This window comes from Schistocerca cancellata, chromosome 1, assembly GCF_023864275.1.
Source record: "Schistocerca cancellata isolate TAMUIC-IGC-003103 chromosome 1, iqSchCanc2.1, whole genome shotgun sequence".
Taxonomy (NCBI): domain Eukaryota; kingdom Metazoa; phylum Arthropoda; class Insecta; order Orthoptera; family Acrididae; genus Schistocerca; species Schistocerca cancellata.
Genome location: NC_064626.1, coordinates 381,533,891 through 381,553,340, shown reverse-complemented (window position 1 = coordinate 381,553,340; position 19,450 = coordinate 381,533,891). Strand labels below are relative to the sequence as shown.

Here is a 19,450-nt window from a genome sequence, read left to right as displayed (position 1 = left end):
TGAAGTGGGAATTTTCCCATATGACCAGTTCATGAGTGTACCGTGAATACCAGGAATCCATTAAAACACAAAATCTCCAACATCGCTGTGGGCAGAAAAAGATCCTACGAGAACGGGACCAATAATGACTGAACAGAATCATTCAACCTTCTGCAAATTGCTGCAGATTCCAAAGCTGGGCCATCAACAAGTGTCAGCATGTGAACCATTCAACGAAACATTATTGATGTGGGCTTTTGCAGCTGAACGCCCTCTTGTGTTGACTGCATGACACAAAGCTTTGTGCCTCATCTGGGCTTGTCAACGATGACATTGGACTGTTAATGACTGGGACCATGTTGCCTGGTCGGATGAATCTTGTTTCAAATTGTATCGAGTGGATGCACGTGTACAAGTATGGGGACAACCTCATGAATACGTGGACCCTGCATGTCAGCAGTGGACTGAAGTTGGTGGAAGCCCTGTAATGATGTGGGGCGTGTGCAGTTGGAGTGATATGGGACCCCCGATACATCTAGATAGGACTCTGTCAGTTGTCACTTACATAAGCATCCTGTCTGATCATCTGCATCCATTCATGTCCATTGTGCATTCCGATGGACTTCAGCAACTCTCTCAGGGCAATGCGACACCACACACGTCCAGAATTGCACAGAGTTGCTTCAGGAACACTCTCTTCTGAGTTTAAACACTTCCGCTGCCCAACAAATTCTCCAGATATGAACATTGTTGAGCATATCTGGGATGCCTTGCAACGTGCTGTTTAGAAGAGATTTCCACCCCTCGTACTCTTAAGGATTTATGGACTGCCCTGCAGGGTCCATGGTGTCAATTTCCTCCAGCACTACTTCAGATATTAGTCTAGTCCATGCCACATCAAGTTGTGGCACTTCTGCATGCTTGCGGGGACCATACACGATATTAGGCAGGTGTACCAGTTTCTTTGGCTCTTCTGTGGATAAACCTCTATTCAATGGCCAGGATGTCAGCCATATATCAGATTGTTCTGCTGTATTACTTGTCTGCTGGGTGATAAAAAACGGGCTAGCAATATCACAAGTAGTGGTGTTTATTTGCAAAATCGGCACGCAACACTTTTTGTTAAAAGATGAAGTTGGTAGGCAGAGGAATATCAGTGACCTCAACCATAGGATTCCTGAAACCAATCCACAATTCATGAATGACTTGGTATGTTCCCATCAGACTTCATCTTCTGAGCAAAGAACACATAATAAATATTCTGCCTGTAACTGTGAAGAGTTAGTGTGGATGTGTATCCTGGCACAATGCCTATTTTATGTCGGTCATTGGTATGGCCTCAATTGGATTATGGTGGAATCAAATTGGCACTCACCAAATTAGACTAAATACAGTGCCACTACATTTATATCTGTATTTGTGTGATGCCTTTGACACCACTCAATGCTCTCCTCGTAGAATCAGTGGAAGCGCATCTTCATATTCAACACCAGTTCTTGGTGGATAGATTTACGTTGTATGAAATCCAAATTCTGGAGTCTGCCATTGTTCGTAAATTATTCAGACCAATTATCATTTCTCTTTTGTTGTGGGAGGGGAGCGGAAGAGGGGGGAGGGGGTGGAGTGTGCAGCACGAACACTGCTGAACAGTAACCAAGTACTAACAGGAACACCTCCTTTGTACCCTGTTCACTGGACTAACCAGTACTTTGAAATTTCCTTTTTCCAGCTGCTCTCTTCATGTAACATCCATTGATCCCTGAAACTGAAACATCAAAATTTGTAGCAGCTTGGAAATTCTGTGGAGCTCCTCTGAATTTCATTGCACCAAGGCCACCAGTACTGTACTTTGGAATCTCCTGCACCCATGCCCCATGTGATTTATAGATTGGTCAGGCAGGAAGAGATATCTAATGTCATATTGCATTTTAATCATGCACATCCTTAACATCAGAGGATGATTTAAATTCTATATTTTTTTCCCATCGAGTGTAAATACTCACCAGCAAGGAACTTTGTGCAACAGACTACGCAAATTGAAACGTAAATGTACCACTAGAATCACCGCTACCCACACATCATAAAATGTAAAAATTTACAAAAATAATCATGGAAGTTTTAGGAGATTTTAACCTGCACATATAATTATCAGCTATTATGTTGTCTGTATGTACTAAAATATCATTGTTATCATCAGAAGTGCTCTTGACGGAATACGGAGCTTGCTGCATAGTATGTAAAGCAAATATTATGTAATTAAATTAAAAAAAAATAGTAAGTCTTTGCTACTCGAGGACAAAATCGTGATATCTGAAGTGCAATTGCCTGTAAAGTCTGAGAAAACTGTTGTACCTAAAGATTTCCAGATGTGTATCAAGAGCACTGGTGCTTGTGTCGCTTTTGTAAAGGTAATAATTATTCAGTACATTCCATGGCCACAATACAATTAATCTGATACATGTTAACTGCATCTTCTGTCGGTCCTTAATAGAACAACATTATAATAAATGAAAAGCACCAGTTTGCTTTTGTTCTATAATATCGTAGAATAAAAGTAAACAGATGCTTTTCATTTATTAATCTGATACACTTTCTGCTTATGGTGCACTTTAAAGCAGGCACTCGCTAATGAGACAATTAACAGCCTTTTTTTGTTTTTTGAGGGTCTGAAAATAAAAGACTAAAATTTTTCAATCCTCAATCATAAATGTGGGATTACAGGTGAAGAAGGGTATGATGGAATTGTATATAATTTCAAATGCAGAAAATGCAATTCAGAAATAAAAATAGGGACTCAATTACTCTGTCAACTCAATTCTCATCATCAGGCTACTAAAACGGTATTCTACATGGCATAGACAACTGTAAACATTGTTCAGTATTTTCTGTATAGAAACTGTACATAATTATAATTACTTTTAAATGTCTTTCAATGAATGCATCTTTGCTAGCATGGTTCTTGCCTTGATGATACTCTTCTCCATTGTTCATGATCTGAGTTCCAGTTTTTAATAACTGAAGCTAGCACAACAACAGCAATCGCTACTACCTTTGTGCCTTAACTGGTTTTTTTAAAACTAACATTGTCACTAGAAAAGTATGCACCACAAACAATGAAGTGTGGATACATGTGACAGGTTTACATACAAGTACTGCATGTTTTGAAACTATGAAAAATAATGTAACTGAATATATATGTTATAAAAACCTTCAAATGTATGTTGATCAACCACTAAGAGGTTGTGTACTTCCACCTCCTGGCCAAAATCAGCAGCTGAATTGGCAGAACCCAATGCTCCAGGCTTTACAAGTGAGAGAGACCCAAGGATGGATGATGAAGTTGTGCTTTGCGTTTGTGTACTTGCACTTGGCCGGACAGGTGTAAGGCCTGCTGAGTCTTGTATATCAATCCGCATAGTGATTACACCAAACGTCTGCACACACAAAAAGCTATGTAACATTATGTAAAGTTACAAAAACTATTCTTAACACCTTGCACACTCTCTGAATGGTTAATTAGACATTAAAGAGTACAATAGTACTTTGTCAAATTAGTTAACTGTGTGTCAAATAATTATATTTGTATATTATTTATTGTACATTTCTTGTTAGGTATTGATCATTTGCAGTACATTAAATTGAGAGGGACAGCAAATTTCAAGCTCAAAAATATAACCACTGGTGAAAAATTTGTTTGCATAGTAAACAAAATTGTGAAGAATAAACTATCCTGCTATTTTGTCCAGCATGCTCCTCATCCACAACTGTTGTCATCAGTTTGATTAAATAACAGCTCCAGCTTCATAAAAATGTTTTTATGTGCCGAGAGCTATTATTTAATTAACAAGGAACAATTCACACACTGTGCATGGTGCAACTACACTTATTAAATGTCATCAGGCATGACAGCCCTGTTACTTTTCTTGACTTGTATGTTGCAGGGGGGTTCAATTTGAACAGTTCTGTTTACATCAAATCCATCATTAAATGGCATACTCTACTCTTTGGTTGTTGTCATCTACTGAACATTATAACATTCCATCCTCTAAAGTCACTGACTTAAAGATTGAATCCGAACTGAATAATACTGTGGCAAAGGTTGACTGCAGCATCCTTCAAATTATTAAAGAGTGTACTGTATTGAAATCAAGTGATACTAAGGACTTTTTTGAGGCTTGCCTTGAAATTAGTCAGCACTGGCCAGTATTCTTTCCATATCTCGCACAGTAACTACACATTACCCATCCCTACAATGTACTTTACATACTCCATGTCACTATTAAAATACCATACCACTGTGAAATCTTTTCACTGTATCTTCCTAGCACCACATGTTCCATGTCTACTTCTGGTGTAACACCACTAAGACAGAGGAGATTGGCTGTGAGATTCATATTATCTATGCAGAAACTTCAAAAGCTGGTGGTTTTGACATTTATGCCCTGTCAATAAAGAAGTTATTAGAAAAACAGTACAATGACCAAGAATGCAAGGCAAGTTGGCAGCAGGATTTCTGAAGGAATCATTCTGGCTCCCAATTGAAGAGATCAGAGAACTATGAAAAAACTGAATCAGGCTGCCAAGATAGGAATTTAACTCCACCCTCTGTGGAATATGAGTTCAATGTCTTACCCAATGTGAAACACCATTTGATCAGATGACTTAACATAATACTGCTCAGTATTCTACGTTAAAATGATTGGTTTCTAACAGATTAAGAAAGGCTTAATGTTCCCAAGCAAGCTGTTTAGGCTGGAAACATTCCATTTTCCATTTTCTGAACATAATATGTGACAGTTTAGGTTATCAATGAATGAGCTTTATCATTCTGATCATTAAGATTCTCTTTTCCAGCACCACTGTTGCCAAACTTTGAAACTGAGGACAAGCCTCTAACTTTTCGTAAAATTTTTCTGGGTTACAAAATACGCAATTTTATAATATTACATAGTTATAAGCCACATGAATGTCACAGAAACTACCTCTGACTGTAAATGTCTATAAACATAAATGTTTTTAACACTTGCCATTCACGTTGTCATAACTCTAATGCAGTGTTATTAAAGGGAGGGTGAGGGGGAGGGGGAGAGGGAGAGGAGTTTAATCTTCCAGCTCTGGAAAAAGGTACAGCAAATCTTGGGAAATATCATAATTTTTTGCTATGAATCCAAACAACACTGTAGTGCTGTAAAGAGAAAAATAATTTGGGGTGTGTGATGAATAACTTGATGCAAGTAAGTTAACTGACTGCATGTCATTGTGTGGTTTTATTTAAACAACTGGCTGAGGTTCTAGCTCTGCCCATCAAACGTGTCTGCTGCAAGCCATATAAACAGCTTGGACTCTAACATCTTGACAATACTGATCACACATACTGATACTCCTGTTTGGTGGTGATACATTGTAGAATATTGATAAAATGATTCTGTTTCTAGGATTTGGTAGAACAAGGGTGGTTTGAAAAGTTCTCGGAATCACCACAAGAGGTCAGCACTAGCACAACAAGTTGTTCACGTGATATTCATTGGACTGTTGCCTGTAAACACGGGCCATATCAGTGTTCTTGGAAGAGTGCTGTGACGGTGACATGGCTCTGTCATTGTTCACATGTAGTGATTTGCGAGGATGGAAAATGAATAAATAAAAATTAACAAAAAAAAAAAAAAAAAAAAAAAAAAAAAAAAAAAAAAAAAAAATCGAGATACAAGCAGTGATTAAGTAATTCGTAAAGCAAGGTATGAAAGTAAAGGACACTCATGCCAATTTCCAGAATACACTGGGGGACTCTGCTTCTTCCTATTTATGTGTTTCCAAGTGGGCGACTCAATTTAAATTTGGTCAGGAGAGCTTAGATGATGATCCGCTCAGTGGTCGGCCAAGATGTGTCACTATTCCAGAAATCATCACATTTATGCACAAAATGGTCATGGAGGATCACCGATTGAAGGTGCATGAAATTGCTCATGCTTGCCAGATGTCATCTGAATGGGTATATCACATTTTAACCGAGGAATTAGAAATGAAAAAATTATCTGCAAGATGGGTGCAATGACTCTCGATGTGCGCCCGCACATCTGCCATTGCTATGGAAAAGTTACACGCACAAAGTTACGAACTGTTGCCACACCAGCCTTATTCACCTGATATGGAGCTGTCAGACTTCCATCTCTTCCCAAAACTGAAAATTTTTCTTGGTGGATGAAAATTCACTTCAAACAAAGAATTGATAGCTGCAGCTGACAACTACTTTGCAGGCCTGGAGGAACCTCATTTTCAAGATGGGATCAAGGCACTGGAACATTGCTGGACCAAGTGCACTAATCTACAAGGAGACTACATTGAAAACTAAAAAAAGTTTCAGTGATGTAAGTACTTTTTTTCCATTCCATTCCGAGAACTTTTCAAACTACCCTCGTATTTGATAAAACACACACACACACACACACACACACACACACACACACACACACACCTGTGTGGGTGAGTGGTGTTGTGTGTTATTAAATACTACCAAATTGTAGAAAATGTATGTAACCCTGCCAAACAGGACTACCAGTATGTGGAGTCACTACTGTCAAGATGTTAGTGTCCAAGCTGCTCACATGGCTTGCATCCGAAATGTTTGATGGGCAGAGCTAGAAGCTTGGCCAGTTGTTTAAATAAACCCACACAATGACAGGCAGGCAATTAACTTACTTGCATCAAGTTCTTTGTCACACACCCCAAATTAGTTTGCTCTTTACAACATTGCAGTGTTTTTTGGATTCATAGCAAAAAATTACGATGATTCCCAAGATTTGTACCTTTTTCCAGAGCTAGAAGATTAAACTTCTCTATCTCTCTCTTCCCCTCCCTCTCCCCACCTCCCCTTATGCCTTGTGTGTGTGTGAGGAATTACTCGTTAAGTAATTGAAGTGATTCAGTACCTCACACAAAATATTATGAATCACACAGTGGAAATTTTGACTTTTAGTAATTCAATGAATACTCGCACCACTACCACCCACTCTCCTTACTCACTACACCATGCAGGAACCATTTCCTCTCAACTCCACGCTGAAATACCTCTTACAACTTTTTTTTCATTTGGAAGATGGATGTAACATTGGAAGTCAAATCACAATGAGACAGGAAGGTACTCCATGAACTACAAAAGAAATTTGTATTGTCTGTATACCACTTACCCACTTATAGTTTCCTTGTAATGTCGATATGTTTAGACAACAATAATATAAACTCTGATAATGATGTTATATACTTAATGGAGACAGATAAAATATAGATTAGACCAGCAATGCTGCACCAGAGCATGTAATAGAAACATTTAGAGTAGATAACATGGACAGTTCAAAACATTATGATTCTTAGTTAAGAGAAAAACAACTGACTGTGCGAGATTCAGAGAAGTGGTACAGAAGGAGGGAATAAATGAAGCAAAGTCTTGAGGGAGGTGATACAGGACTGATGCACAAACAGGATGAGGCCAAGACGCAAGGTAGGGAGGGGGCAGCATGGGGAGGCGGGTTAGGGCCGGAGACAGGGAGGTGCACGGCAGAGACAAAACACAGTGGGAAGGGGGAGAGCTAATGAACATGAGGTGCAAAGGGGGGAGTGCAAAGCACAGTGAGGAGAGAGGGGGCCACGGTGCTAATCAGAGAATGGGGCAAAGAAAAGCACGGGAGGGGGGGGGGGAGGAGAAAAGCCAGGGAGGGGGGAGCAAGAGAAGCATGGGGAGGCAGTGGGTAGTGAGGCCAAGGTACAATGGGGGAGCAGGACTGAACCAAAGCACAGAGGGGGTGGGCAGAGCCAAAGCAGATTGGGGGTGAGATGGGGCAAAGCACAGCAGGGGTGGGGGTGTGGGAGGTGAGGAGGTGTGAGGGAGGGAGGTGAGGAGGTGTGAGGGAGGTGAGGAGGTGTGAGGGAGGAGGTGGGGAGGTGTGAGGGAGGAGGTGGGGAGGGGGAGGTGAGGGAAAGTGAGGAGGTGGGGAGGGGGTGGGAGGGAGGTGGAGGAGGGAGGGGGTGAAGGGGTGGGAGGGAGGTGGAGGAGGGAGGGGGTGGAGGGGTGGGAGGGAGGTGGAGGAGGGAGGGGGTGAGGGGGTGGAGGGAGGGGGTGAGGGGGAGGTGAGGGATAGTGAGGAGGTGGGAGGGGGCGGAGGTGTGAGGGATAGTGAGGAGGTGGGAGGGGGCGGAGGTGGGAGGGGGCGGATGTGGGAGGGGGCGGATGTGGGAGGGGGCGGATGTGGGAGGGGGCGGATGTGGGAGGGGGCGGAGGTGGGAGGGGGCGGAGGTGGGAGGGGGCGTAGGTGGGAGGGGGCGTAGGTGGGAGGGGGCGTAGGTGGGAGGGGGCGGAGGTGGGATGGGGGCGGAGGTGGGCGGGGGCGGAGGTGGGCGGGGGCGGAGGTGGGCGGGGGCGGAGGTGGGCGGAGGTGGGAGGGGGCAGAGGTGGGAGGGGGCGGAGGTGGGAGGGGGCGGAGGTGGGAGGGGGCAGAGGTGGGAGGGGGCGGAGGTGGGAGGGGGCAGAGGTGGGAGGGGGCAGAGGTGGGAGGGGGCAGAGGTGGGAGGGGGCGGAGGTGGGAGGGGGCGGAGGTGGGAGGGGGCGGAGGTGGGAGGGGGCGGAGGTGGGAGGGGGCGGAGGTGGGAGGGGGCGGAGGTGGGAGGGGGCGGAGGTGGGAGGGGGCGGAGGTGGGAGGGGGCGGAGGTGGGAGGGGGCGGAGGTGGGAGGGGGCGGAGGTGGGAGGGGGCGGAGGTGGAAGGGGGTGGAGGTGGGAGGGGGCGGAGGTGGGAGGGGGCGGAGGTGGGAGGGGGCGGAGGTGGGAGGGGGCGGAGGTGGGAGGTATTGCATGCGATTAGTATATTTGATATGGGCAGAGGTACTGATGTAATAATCTTTGAGGTGAAGGTCAACATCTAGGATGGTGGCTTGTTGGGTTGAGTGGGGCCAGGTGAAGTAAATGGGGGAGAAGTTGTTGAGATTCTGGAGGAATGTGGACAGGGTGTCCTCACACTTGATACAGGCTGCAAAGATGTCATCAGTGAATCTGAACCAGGTGAAGGGTTTAGGATTCTGGGTGTTTAGGAAGGATTCCCCTAGATGGCCCATGAATAGATTGGCATAGGATGGTGCCATGCAGGTGCTCATAGCTGTACCCCGAATTTGTTTTTAGGTAATGCCTTCAAAGGAGAAGTAATTGTGGATTAGGATGTTGTTGGTCATGCCAACTAGGAAGGAGGTTGTTGGTTTAGAATTCTTTGTGCATTGGGAAAGGTAGTGTTCAACAACTGTGATTTGGGGGTCGTGGCGGTGGACCACGGCTGGATGGAAGAGTGAACTGAGTCAGGTAGGGTTCAACATTGGCTTTTGGTTTAGTCTGACTTGTAGCATTGGTGGCAAGAAAGTGTTTCCACTATAGGGACGAGGAAAAGGAGAGACGGTCTTTAACAGGTCCTGCATGACTGAATTTGGGATTGGGGCAAAAGGTGAGGCCTTTGGGAAGGGCTGAAATTTCTGCGAGGCTAAAGATTTTGAAGGAAAGGTTCATCTCTGTGTTTCAGGTCTGTTTAGGTTCTGGATTCTGTGTGGTGGTGGGAGAGTGGAGTAAATGTAACAGGTCTGCAAGACATGGCTTGTCAGCCATGAGGGGACATGGGGAAGTTTGGAGGTTGATGTAGAGGTTGTGGACGGTGGTATTCCAGAGCAGGAGTAGAAAGTGAGCAGAGTGGAGACTTTTTGAGGTGGCTTCGTGCATGTTGCTCTAGTTCCTGGAAGGCAAGAGTTTCAATGTGTGCTTTTGGTTCCAGAAATTTGAGATTGCATAGCAGAAGAATTTTATGGATGGAGAGAAGGTAGTGCAAGGACGTTTGGGCTTGGTTGATATGATTTTGGAGGACTGTATTGGTGAGAGCTAAGGATTGGTGGAATCTGAATTACAGAGGTCATTGTGGAAGGAGGGATGGTAACCGGAAGTGGGTAATTTGATGGTAAGGCCATTTGGGGGGGGGGGGGGGGGGGGGGGAGATTCCTTGAGCCAAGCAACAAAGCAGGAACAGTAAGGAAACTTTTCTGTATTGACACAGATGGAGTGAGCAAGGATCCATGATGGTCAAAAAAATACAGAAAGTTACATAAATAACAGAATTACATCCGAAAAAATTTGCAAAAATACACCCCCAAATACGTGGGAAAAGTTATGAGAAGGAAGAAACGATGAAAAAAGGGAAACAAGATTAAACCTGAGGGAATTGTCAACAGCAAAAGGCAAACACTCACTAAAACTGGTGTGCACTTGTAGTGCCCCAGAATTTTATGAAAGTCTGGAGTCACCTGTGTTCCAGCCGCTTCGTACGCATGTTATTTTGTAGTGGGTTGTAGCATGAACAGATACACACTGCCACAGAACATTATCTGTGCCGGCTAACCGAGAAAGAAGAGCAAAACCGGGCCAACGAGTGACACGCTTGGTTGCAGCAAAGAGAAAATAAAAACTTCAGAGGACGAATTTCACGCATGAAAAACATTGGTGATTGTTGTATGTTGTGGAGAGACAACGGAAGAAAAAAAAAAAAGATTATTATTAATAGTGACTTGGTCTCGAGCAGACGGACATGTATATTAATATTGTATCGTTGAGAAAAATGTTATTTAATTTGGTTGAATTCAGTCATGTGTGAATGCCCTAAGAAAGTGTGGGCTTACTGTTTAATGTGGCAGTGAAATGGTGTATTGAATTTTGAATACAGAATATGTTAACAGCAACTGAATTTTGAGAGTCTTTATTTGGACTAGATAATAGGATTTTGGAATAGTAGATGAATTTTCACTTTCTTCAAAATATAGAATCTTCGGAGAAGAGTTTGATGCAAGATGCCGGAGCTGTGGGGAAGCTGAGCCTGTATCCGGCATTCAAGTAAGTTCACACTGATAGTCCAAGGAGCGTGGCTCTAAGTTTTAGAGAAGATACAACAGGGCACCGCACACTCACAATAAGATCAAAGAAAAGATATACATAAATAAATATCTAACTCATAAAAAAAATTATTTTGTTGTGAGTAGCAGGTCTGACGGTGGATAAGTGTGAAAAAGGGGGACAGTAGATGTGATTGGATAAGGTGAAATTAATGGGAGCAAACTGGGATAGAATGGAGAAAGAGTAGGGGATGGGGAAAGGTTTGTAAGATGAGATTAAAGATCGTGTAGCACTGGAAAGGTGCAGGAAATAGCACATGGGAATACGGGAGATTGACAAAGGGAGAGTGAGTAATTGGAAAGTGTAGGATTAATGATATTGTTGGGGGTAATGTGGGACATCAGATGCTGCATCAACAATCTGCGTGATCTTGTAGCCATCTGTTGTGCACAGCTGAGACCGTTGATACAGTGTGGCTCTTGAGTAGAGCATGCAGTGCAGTTTGTGGGCGGCAGTGAACTGCTTCTGGGGAGCATGCAAGGACGAGGCAGATTATCAAACTTTTTTTTCCATTTCGTTTAGTTTAGTTTAACTTTAAAGTGACAGGGAGGAAACAGTAACTGGCTTAGAATATGGAGCAAAAAATTGCAACTGGAATAGACAAAATGAAAAATTGAAAGTAAACAATGGATTTTGACAGATGAGACTACAATTTTTGACTATTGATAAGAGAAAAGTGTAAGTAAAGAAGCACATTAGTGGAAGATTACAGAACTTTTATTAGGATAAAGTGAATATCAAACTGAAAAGTAAAACCATTAAATCTAAGTCTACCAAATACTTGTTTACAAACCTGAGAGCTTTCTTGATAAGCAATACGCCGTGGTGATTCACCCAGAGGTACTGTCCTAATGTGAAGTTTCTGTATTTCATCTATTGTGCCAATTGTAACAGTACTGTCTGTTGCTAATGCTAAGCTGTTTGGGAAAACAATAACAATAAGAGCCTTGTACAAAATCAACGTATAATTTCCACGTCAGATGTTTTCCCTTATAGCTATGGATAGTATAGCATATTCTGACCACAAAATGAAGTACAATAGAATACAACAGACAAGACAAAGGTTACATTTCTGTCAAGGATTAATACTGAGGGTACACTTTTCCATGCTGTTTCTATTAGTGCAACAAAGCCTTAAACTGCAAAGTATATCACATAGTCTTAGATTTTAAATGGATTACTGGTTTGGGTTAGTAGCAAAAGTAGTAGGAAATGCCCTACTAGTCTTCAGACCATACAACTCTATAGTCAAGAAACAACTGTACTTGATAAATTGAAGTAAAAAGGGTTTGCATCCTCCATCACTTCCCTTATCAATTGGAAATAAAAACAATAATTTGATGTCAAACATTAAGGACATATATATTCCAATCTATACAGAAAGAGCAAAAGGCAGTAAAAATAGGAAACAAAGGCAATGTATAAAAACAACCACTTAATATCACAAGACAGCAGCATAAACAGAAAAAAGTTGTTTTATCAGTGATTTCATTTGTAAATAAATCTGAGATCAAAAGATCTATTCTGCTATTCTGATGGGTACTAACTACACAAAAACACAACCGCCTACTGGAATTCACAGAGTAAAGACAGATTCTCTCCCTTTAGTTCATCTTGACTTGTATTACACACTGTGCTCAGATATAGTGTGCACAAAAATCTTTTGAAGAAGTCTCCTATTGTGAGATTCCATCTTGGCAAATGAACCATAGCCTACCATTAACTTCTCTACTGTAGTTTTGTCAGTTCACCCACATATAATAATTCACATGTTTATTAATGTACAGTAATTGAATCCACAACCATGTTGATGAGATCACTGAACATTACTGGAATTTTGTGCTTTTCAGCATGTAGGTTAGATTGTAACATTTATAATAACAATGGGATGCCACTTGCTATGTTGTGGAGATTTATACTGTATTAAAATTTCCCTGCAATAAAACGCCAGCATGGCCATAATTACTGTTCGTTCTTCCTCAAAAGCACTTTATATATCCTATAAAAGTGACCTAGTCTATAAAGCTTAAGTGCAGCATAATCAACCTTCATCAATTTCAGGTGAAAACTAACTGGTTAATAATAATGTGCAAGCACCTTCTACCTATCTGGACACTATTATTCAAGCCTCATTTTTCTGGAAATTCTGCAATTGCCTTTATCAGACAACATGTGTTGCACAATTTTTAGCTACCCTAAAACAGAAGTCAAGAATTTATATCTAGAACATGCAGACTTTAGGGCCTGAAAGGTAGCAAGATGTTTCCTAACACAGCTTAATGAGCAAACAGAATAAAATATGTAGGAATAGTGTGAAAGCAGATTTGTTGGACAGTACAAGGCATGCTTTCCAGATCATTATGCTGATATTAGTACATGTAAGCAGAGCTTTTCATCATATAACATGAAAAAAAGTCACATTATGAGCTAAATAGGGCCAGAGACTGGGGGAGAGTTATGTATAATGGCAAGACCTATGGCCATAATAAATATGCAAAATCAAGCAGGATAAGCATTTCTCCAAATATGAAATTTGCAGCTGATGAAGCTCTGGTTTTAGATAGTCTGTTGGGAGATGGGTATACAGTCAAGCAATAACTTTCATACAAACACTGGAAATCATTCATTTACAAAGCTCTGACATTAAGCAAGAAAAAGTGCAAATAAGTACATAAAAACACAACAGCATAAACATTTAAGCAGTAATTACAAAAAATAATCTTATTACCATATATACAGGGGACAAATGAAGAAGTTCTCTGCCCATCCACAAAATACTTGTCCCAGCTGAATGTCAGTTTAGCAACTAGTAGTATATTCCTTTGCAACGTTACAAACAAAATTTTTCATTTGTATCTTCTTTTTGAGTTTCAAGTGTCAAAGATGTACACATTTTGAAAAAAGAATAAAGACAGCAAGTGTGCACAGGAGATCCATGACATGGTGGAAACATATGGGGCAGATTCCCCTTCCTCTTCCACTGTGGATGATGGAGTTCAAGAAGGGCAGTACGTCTGTCCAAGATGCACCTTGCAGTGGAAGACCAGTAACGGCCAGCAAGGAGGAAAACTTCACTGCAATCCAAGATATTGTCATACTGCACCAGCATGTAACAGCATGCTATATGCTGAGAGAGTGAGCATATCTCAAGAATGTGTAGCACACATAATATGAGTTGTACTTGACATGCACAAGGTCTCATGTCATTAGGTCCCAGAAAAGTTGAGAGCAGAAAATGAACAGGAGACATGTCACGTCAGCTGAATACTTTACCCTCTTTGAGGCAGATCCTGCGATATTTCTCAAATTTGTGACAATGGGTGAAGGATGGGTTCACCATTTTCATCCCAAATCCAATCTAAACACACCTTACCACACACCCCCAAGAAGTTAAAGTCAATCATCTCAGCTGGCAAGATGATGGTCCCTTTTTTTGGGGATTCTAGGACTGTTATCCTCACTGGACACCTTAAAAAGGTGAAACAGTGAAAGAGCATATTATACTGGAATGAGATTTTCACTCTGCAGCGGAGTGTGCACTGATACGAAACTTGCTGGCAGATTAAAACTGTGTGCCCGACCGAGACTTGAACTCGGGACCTTTGCCTTTCGCGGGCAAGTGCTCTACCAACTGAGCTACCGAAGCACGACTCACACCCGGTACTCACAGCTTTACTTCTGCCAGTACCTCGTCTCCTACCTTCCAAACTTTACAGAAGCTCTCCTGCGAACCTTGCAGAACTAGTCTCGGTCGGGCACACAGTTTTAATCTGGCAGCAAATTTCATATCAGCGCACACTCTGCTGCAGAGTGAAAATCTCATTTTGGAAACATCCCCCAGGCTGTGGCTAAGCCATGTCTCAGCAATATCCTTTCTTTCAGGAGTGCTAGTTCTGCAAGGTTCGCAGGAGAGCTTCTGTAAAGTTTGGAAGGTAGGAGACGAGGTACTGGCAGAAGTAAAGCTGTGAGTACCGGGTGTGAGTCGTGCTTCGGTAGCTCAGTTGGTAGAGCACTTGCCCGCGAAAGGCAAAGGTCCCGAGTTCGAGTCTCAGTCGGGCACACAGTTTTAATCTGCCAGCAAGTTAGCATATTATACTGCTCAATAAATGCATTTGAGGGAGGCCATCAAAGTGCAAAGCATTGGAATGTTGTCAAAATGAGTGCTCTTTCACAACCTCAACAAGCCCGTGAATTCATCTGTCGCTGCCATGTCTGCCATCGTGTCCTGTGGCTTTGAACTGGTTCGGCACCTCACCTTGTTCACCTGATTTGGTCCCCTTTGACTTTCATCTCTTCCCTAAGCTCAAGAAACATCTAGGTGGAACAAGAAACATCTAACTGGAACCCATTTTCTATCAGTTCCACCTAGATGTCATGGCTGCAGGGGAGGAATTTTTTGCCATGCAGGAAGACACATTCTACACGGAGGGTACAATGAGCCTGCAACACCAGCAGCAAAACTGTGTGGCTCTAAAAGGAGATGAAGCTGAAAAACAGCCATAAATATTTGGACTACTGACAAGCCTCACTGGGTGGGCCAAGAACTTTTCAGTCACCCCTAGTATACTCAACAACTTATACTACACTTTTCATTTATGCCCACAGAGAATTATATAAAAAATATTAGAAAAACAGTCTTATCCAATAATACCATACCTGTCAGGATATGCTTCTGCATTAAGGGAGCACATATGGTTTACTTCTTTGAGATTTACATTTGAGAATACTAATTTATGATTTGATGAATAAATAACAGTTGGCCGGTCAGAACATGCAAAAACATTTGTCGTTGACAGTGACCTAAAAGTTCTCAACACTGTTGGTTGTGTCCCTAAGGTTACCTGAAAATATATAATTTTTTTTTTTAATGTGCAAGTATACATCTAGCATGAGATCAAGGTTATGGTCCTAAGAAGGTTCCAACAATATTGTTTGAACAAAATTAATCTTGATACCTTTTTTTTGTCAGTCAGCAGACCTGTCTGCTTGTTAAGTGAAAAGTAGTACATTGAGCCATCTCCCAATGCAACCAACAGGTAATTCACTCCTTCAAAGCAGGTCATCAGTACTGATCTTGGTATAATTTCTAGAAACACAAAGTGTAAGTAAATATATGTACACACACACATACACACACACACACACACACACACACACACACGATTATTACAAACATCCTCTTCGCCCTGAGCACTTTTCGTTGAAATGCACATAGATGTGTCAATGCATTTTAACCAGTATAACTGCTGCTACCAATAACTCATTTGTAATGTTGGTCTTAGACAGCATTAATCAGTAATTCCTTCAATTTCTGACAACTTCAAGCTTTCAGAAGAACTGGATGAAAAGAACACTTTCATATTATGTCTAGGTGATACAAAATTTCTCTAGCTACTTTAGTTCTAAGTATTAACATTGTGGGTAATCAAATACACTCACAGAGGACACCATATCATAAAATAATCCCCAGAAAAAATACAAGTCCTACTACAACATCAGTAACACAGAAAGACCATTTTGAAAAGCCAAATGTACCAACATCAATGACACAAAATCAATAGGCTATAATAACAGCGTCTGAACAACACATACTGGCAAGATATCAGCCCAGGGAATTCCAAGACTGTAACAAAATCTCTACATTAGTTCCTCAGACTAGCCCAGACAAACAAAAAGAAACATAGGTAGATATAGAAGATAAAACAAATTTTTTTTGACAAACTGCCTATTGGCTTCTGTTTCGGGTTCTTCGGCCGACATTCATCTAATGATTTTTCTGACATTTCGCCAGCACGAGTGGCTGGAATTGTCAAAGCTTCACCCTCCATTGCCGGTGGTGAACTGGAGCCGAGCTCACGGCCAACATCCGAGGGCTTCTCCGCGGTCATTTCCGGTGCGGTTCTCCTCTTGCTACCTGCGATGGTCATTCACTGCAGTACGGGAAGCCGGGATCCGTTTACCTTAAGCCTTTCCTCTTTCTTGTTCAAACTGCTCGTGTGTTTTTGTATTTCTACAGCTTCTCTGAACAAGCACGTGATAGTGCTTCTCTACAGCCAGAACTTCCGTGTCGGGGAATCTTATTACGTGGTCGGTCTCATTCAGTGCATGCTCTGCCACAGCCGATTTCTCCACCTGCCCCAACCTGCAATGTCGCTTATGCTCTTTGATCCTGGTGTTAATTGATCGTCCAGTCATTCTGACAAACTTTTCCGCATGTGCATGGTATACGGTATATTCCCGACATTGCAAGTGGGTCTCTTTTCTCCTTCGCCGATCAAAGACACTCTTTGATCTTCCTTGTCAGTTTGAAAATCGTCTTTACGCCATGTTTGCGCAATATACGGCCGATTCTGTCAGTCACTCTGGGAATGTATGGCAGAAAGGCCGTACCCGACATTTCTTTTTCTGGTACCTTACTTCGCCGAGTGTTTGGCTCTGTTACACTTCTAATGTAGTTTGTGGAGTACCCATGCATGTCTCACCATGAGCTGTTTCACGTGGAATGGCGATTTCTACGAACAGCTGGAAGGCGTCGCCATGGGTAGTCATCTCAGTCCAGTGGTGGCCAATTTCTTCATGGAACAATTTGAAGCACAGGCACTGGACTCGGCGACTTGGAAACCTAAGGTGTGGTACAGGTACGTCGATGATACTTTCGTGGTGTGGAGCCATGGTGAAGAACAGCTCGGTGACTTCCTAAGACACTTGAACAGCCTCCATGCCAACATAACATTTACCATGGAAGTAGAAAAGGACAAGAAACTTCCATTTCCAGATGTGCTGGTCACAAGGGAAGGCGAAAACCTGGGACACAGCATGTATCGAAAACCGACACACATGGACCGATACCTGCACAAACTGTCAAACCACCACCCAAGCCCGAAAAGAGGCATGATTAGTACGCTCGTAATGAGAGCAGGACGAATATGAGCCGCAACACCTCAAACGAGAAATGCAACACCTGGAAACTGTTCTGAGGAGCAATGGGTGCTCCACAAACTACATTAGAAGTGAAACAGAGCCAAACACTCGACAAAGTAAGGAACCAGAAAAAGAAATGTCGGGCACGGCCTTTCTGCCATACATTCCCAGAGTGACGGACAGAATCGGCCGTATATTGCGCAAACAAGGCGCAAAGACGATTTTCAAACCGACAAGGAAGATCAAAGAGTGTCTTAGATCGGCGAAGGAGACAAGAGACCCACTTGCAATGTCGGGAATATACCGTATACCATGCACATGCGGAAAAGTTTATGTCGGAATGACTGGACGATCAATTAACACCAGGATCAAAGAGCATAAGCGACATTGCAGGTTGGGGCAGGTGGAGAAATCGGCCATGGCAGAGCACGCACTGAATGAGACCGACCACGTAATAAAATTCGCCGACACGGAAGTTCTGGCTGTAGAGAAGCACTATCACACAAGTTTGTTCAGAGAAGCTGTAGAAATACAAAAACACGTGAACAGTTTCAACAAGAAAGAGGAAAGCCTTAAGGTAAACGGATACTGGCTTTCCGTACTGCAGCGAACGACCGTCGCAGGTAGCAAGAGGAGAACCGCACCGGAAATGACCGTGGAGAAGCCCTCGGATGTTGGCGCGCCAGGTACATATAGCCTGCGGCCGCGAGCTCGGCTCCAGTTCACCACCAGCAATGGAGGGTGAAGCTTTGACAATGCCAGCCACTCGTGCTGGCGAAATGTCAGAAAAATCATTAAATGAACGTCGGCCAAAGAAACCGAGACAGAAGCCAATAGGCAGTTTGTCAACAAGTGGCCACGAAAGCCTTAACAAATTTGTTTTTACTTACTTACTTACTAAAATGTGACTAAAACTTATATTTTATGTTTGTATGCAGTAATATTCATCTGTTATTTTTTTGATGGATGATGAACACAATGAGTGTTCTAATGGTAAAAAGATATTTTTTGGAAAATCCAGGATGTTATAACGACAATATTATGAAAATGGAAAATGCTACTCACCATGTAGCGGAGCTGCTGATTCGCAGATAGGCACAACAAAACAACTCTTAAACAAAGCTTTCGTCCAAACAGGTCTTCATCAGAACGAAGACACACACACACACACACACACACACACACACACACACACACACGATTACAGTCTCTGCAGTCTCTGGCTGCTAAGGCTGAGACTGTGTGTGTGTGTGTGTGTGTGTGTGTGTGTGTGTGTGTGTGTCTTCGTTCTAATGAAGACCTGTTTGGACAAAAGCTTGGTTTGAGAGACTTTTTCTTATGACTATATGGTGAGTAGCAACTTTCCTTTTCATAATATTGTCAAAGGTATTTTTTTATGTGATATAATTATAATTGAACAATTTTCAGATTTTTTTACTTTACTTGTACTGTGAAACCTTGCTTCTTGCCAAATTTCATGATTCCAGGTATATGGGGAGCACCGTGTAGGTGTGAGTTCAACTAGGAACTTATCATGGCAGACATACTAGAGTCTACAACTATAGAGTTATGCAAATATGCCTTAT

General features: G+C 42.3%; 1 protein-coding gene across 1 annotated transcript in view; it reads right to left on the bottom strand.

Moving 5' to 3' along the window:
• LOC126175119 (DNA damage-binding protein 1) overlaps positions 1–19,450 on the bottom strand; it is a 189,650-nt gene that overhangs the window by 36,055 nt on the left and 134,145 nt on the right. The window contains exons 12-15 of the mRNA XM_049921676.1: positions 15,899–16,029; positions 15,600–15,784; positions 11,737–11,860; positions 3,188–3,413 (exon numbers count right to left, since the gene is read on the bottom strand). Coding sequence (XP_049777633.1) covers positions 3,188–3,413; positions 11,737–11,860; positions 15,600–15,784; positions 15,899–16,029 — 666 coding nt within the window. The remainder of the gene's footprint in view (positions 1–3,187; positions 3,414–11,736; positions 11,861–15,599; positions 15,785–15,898; positions 16,030–19,450) is intronic.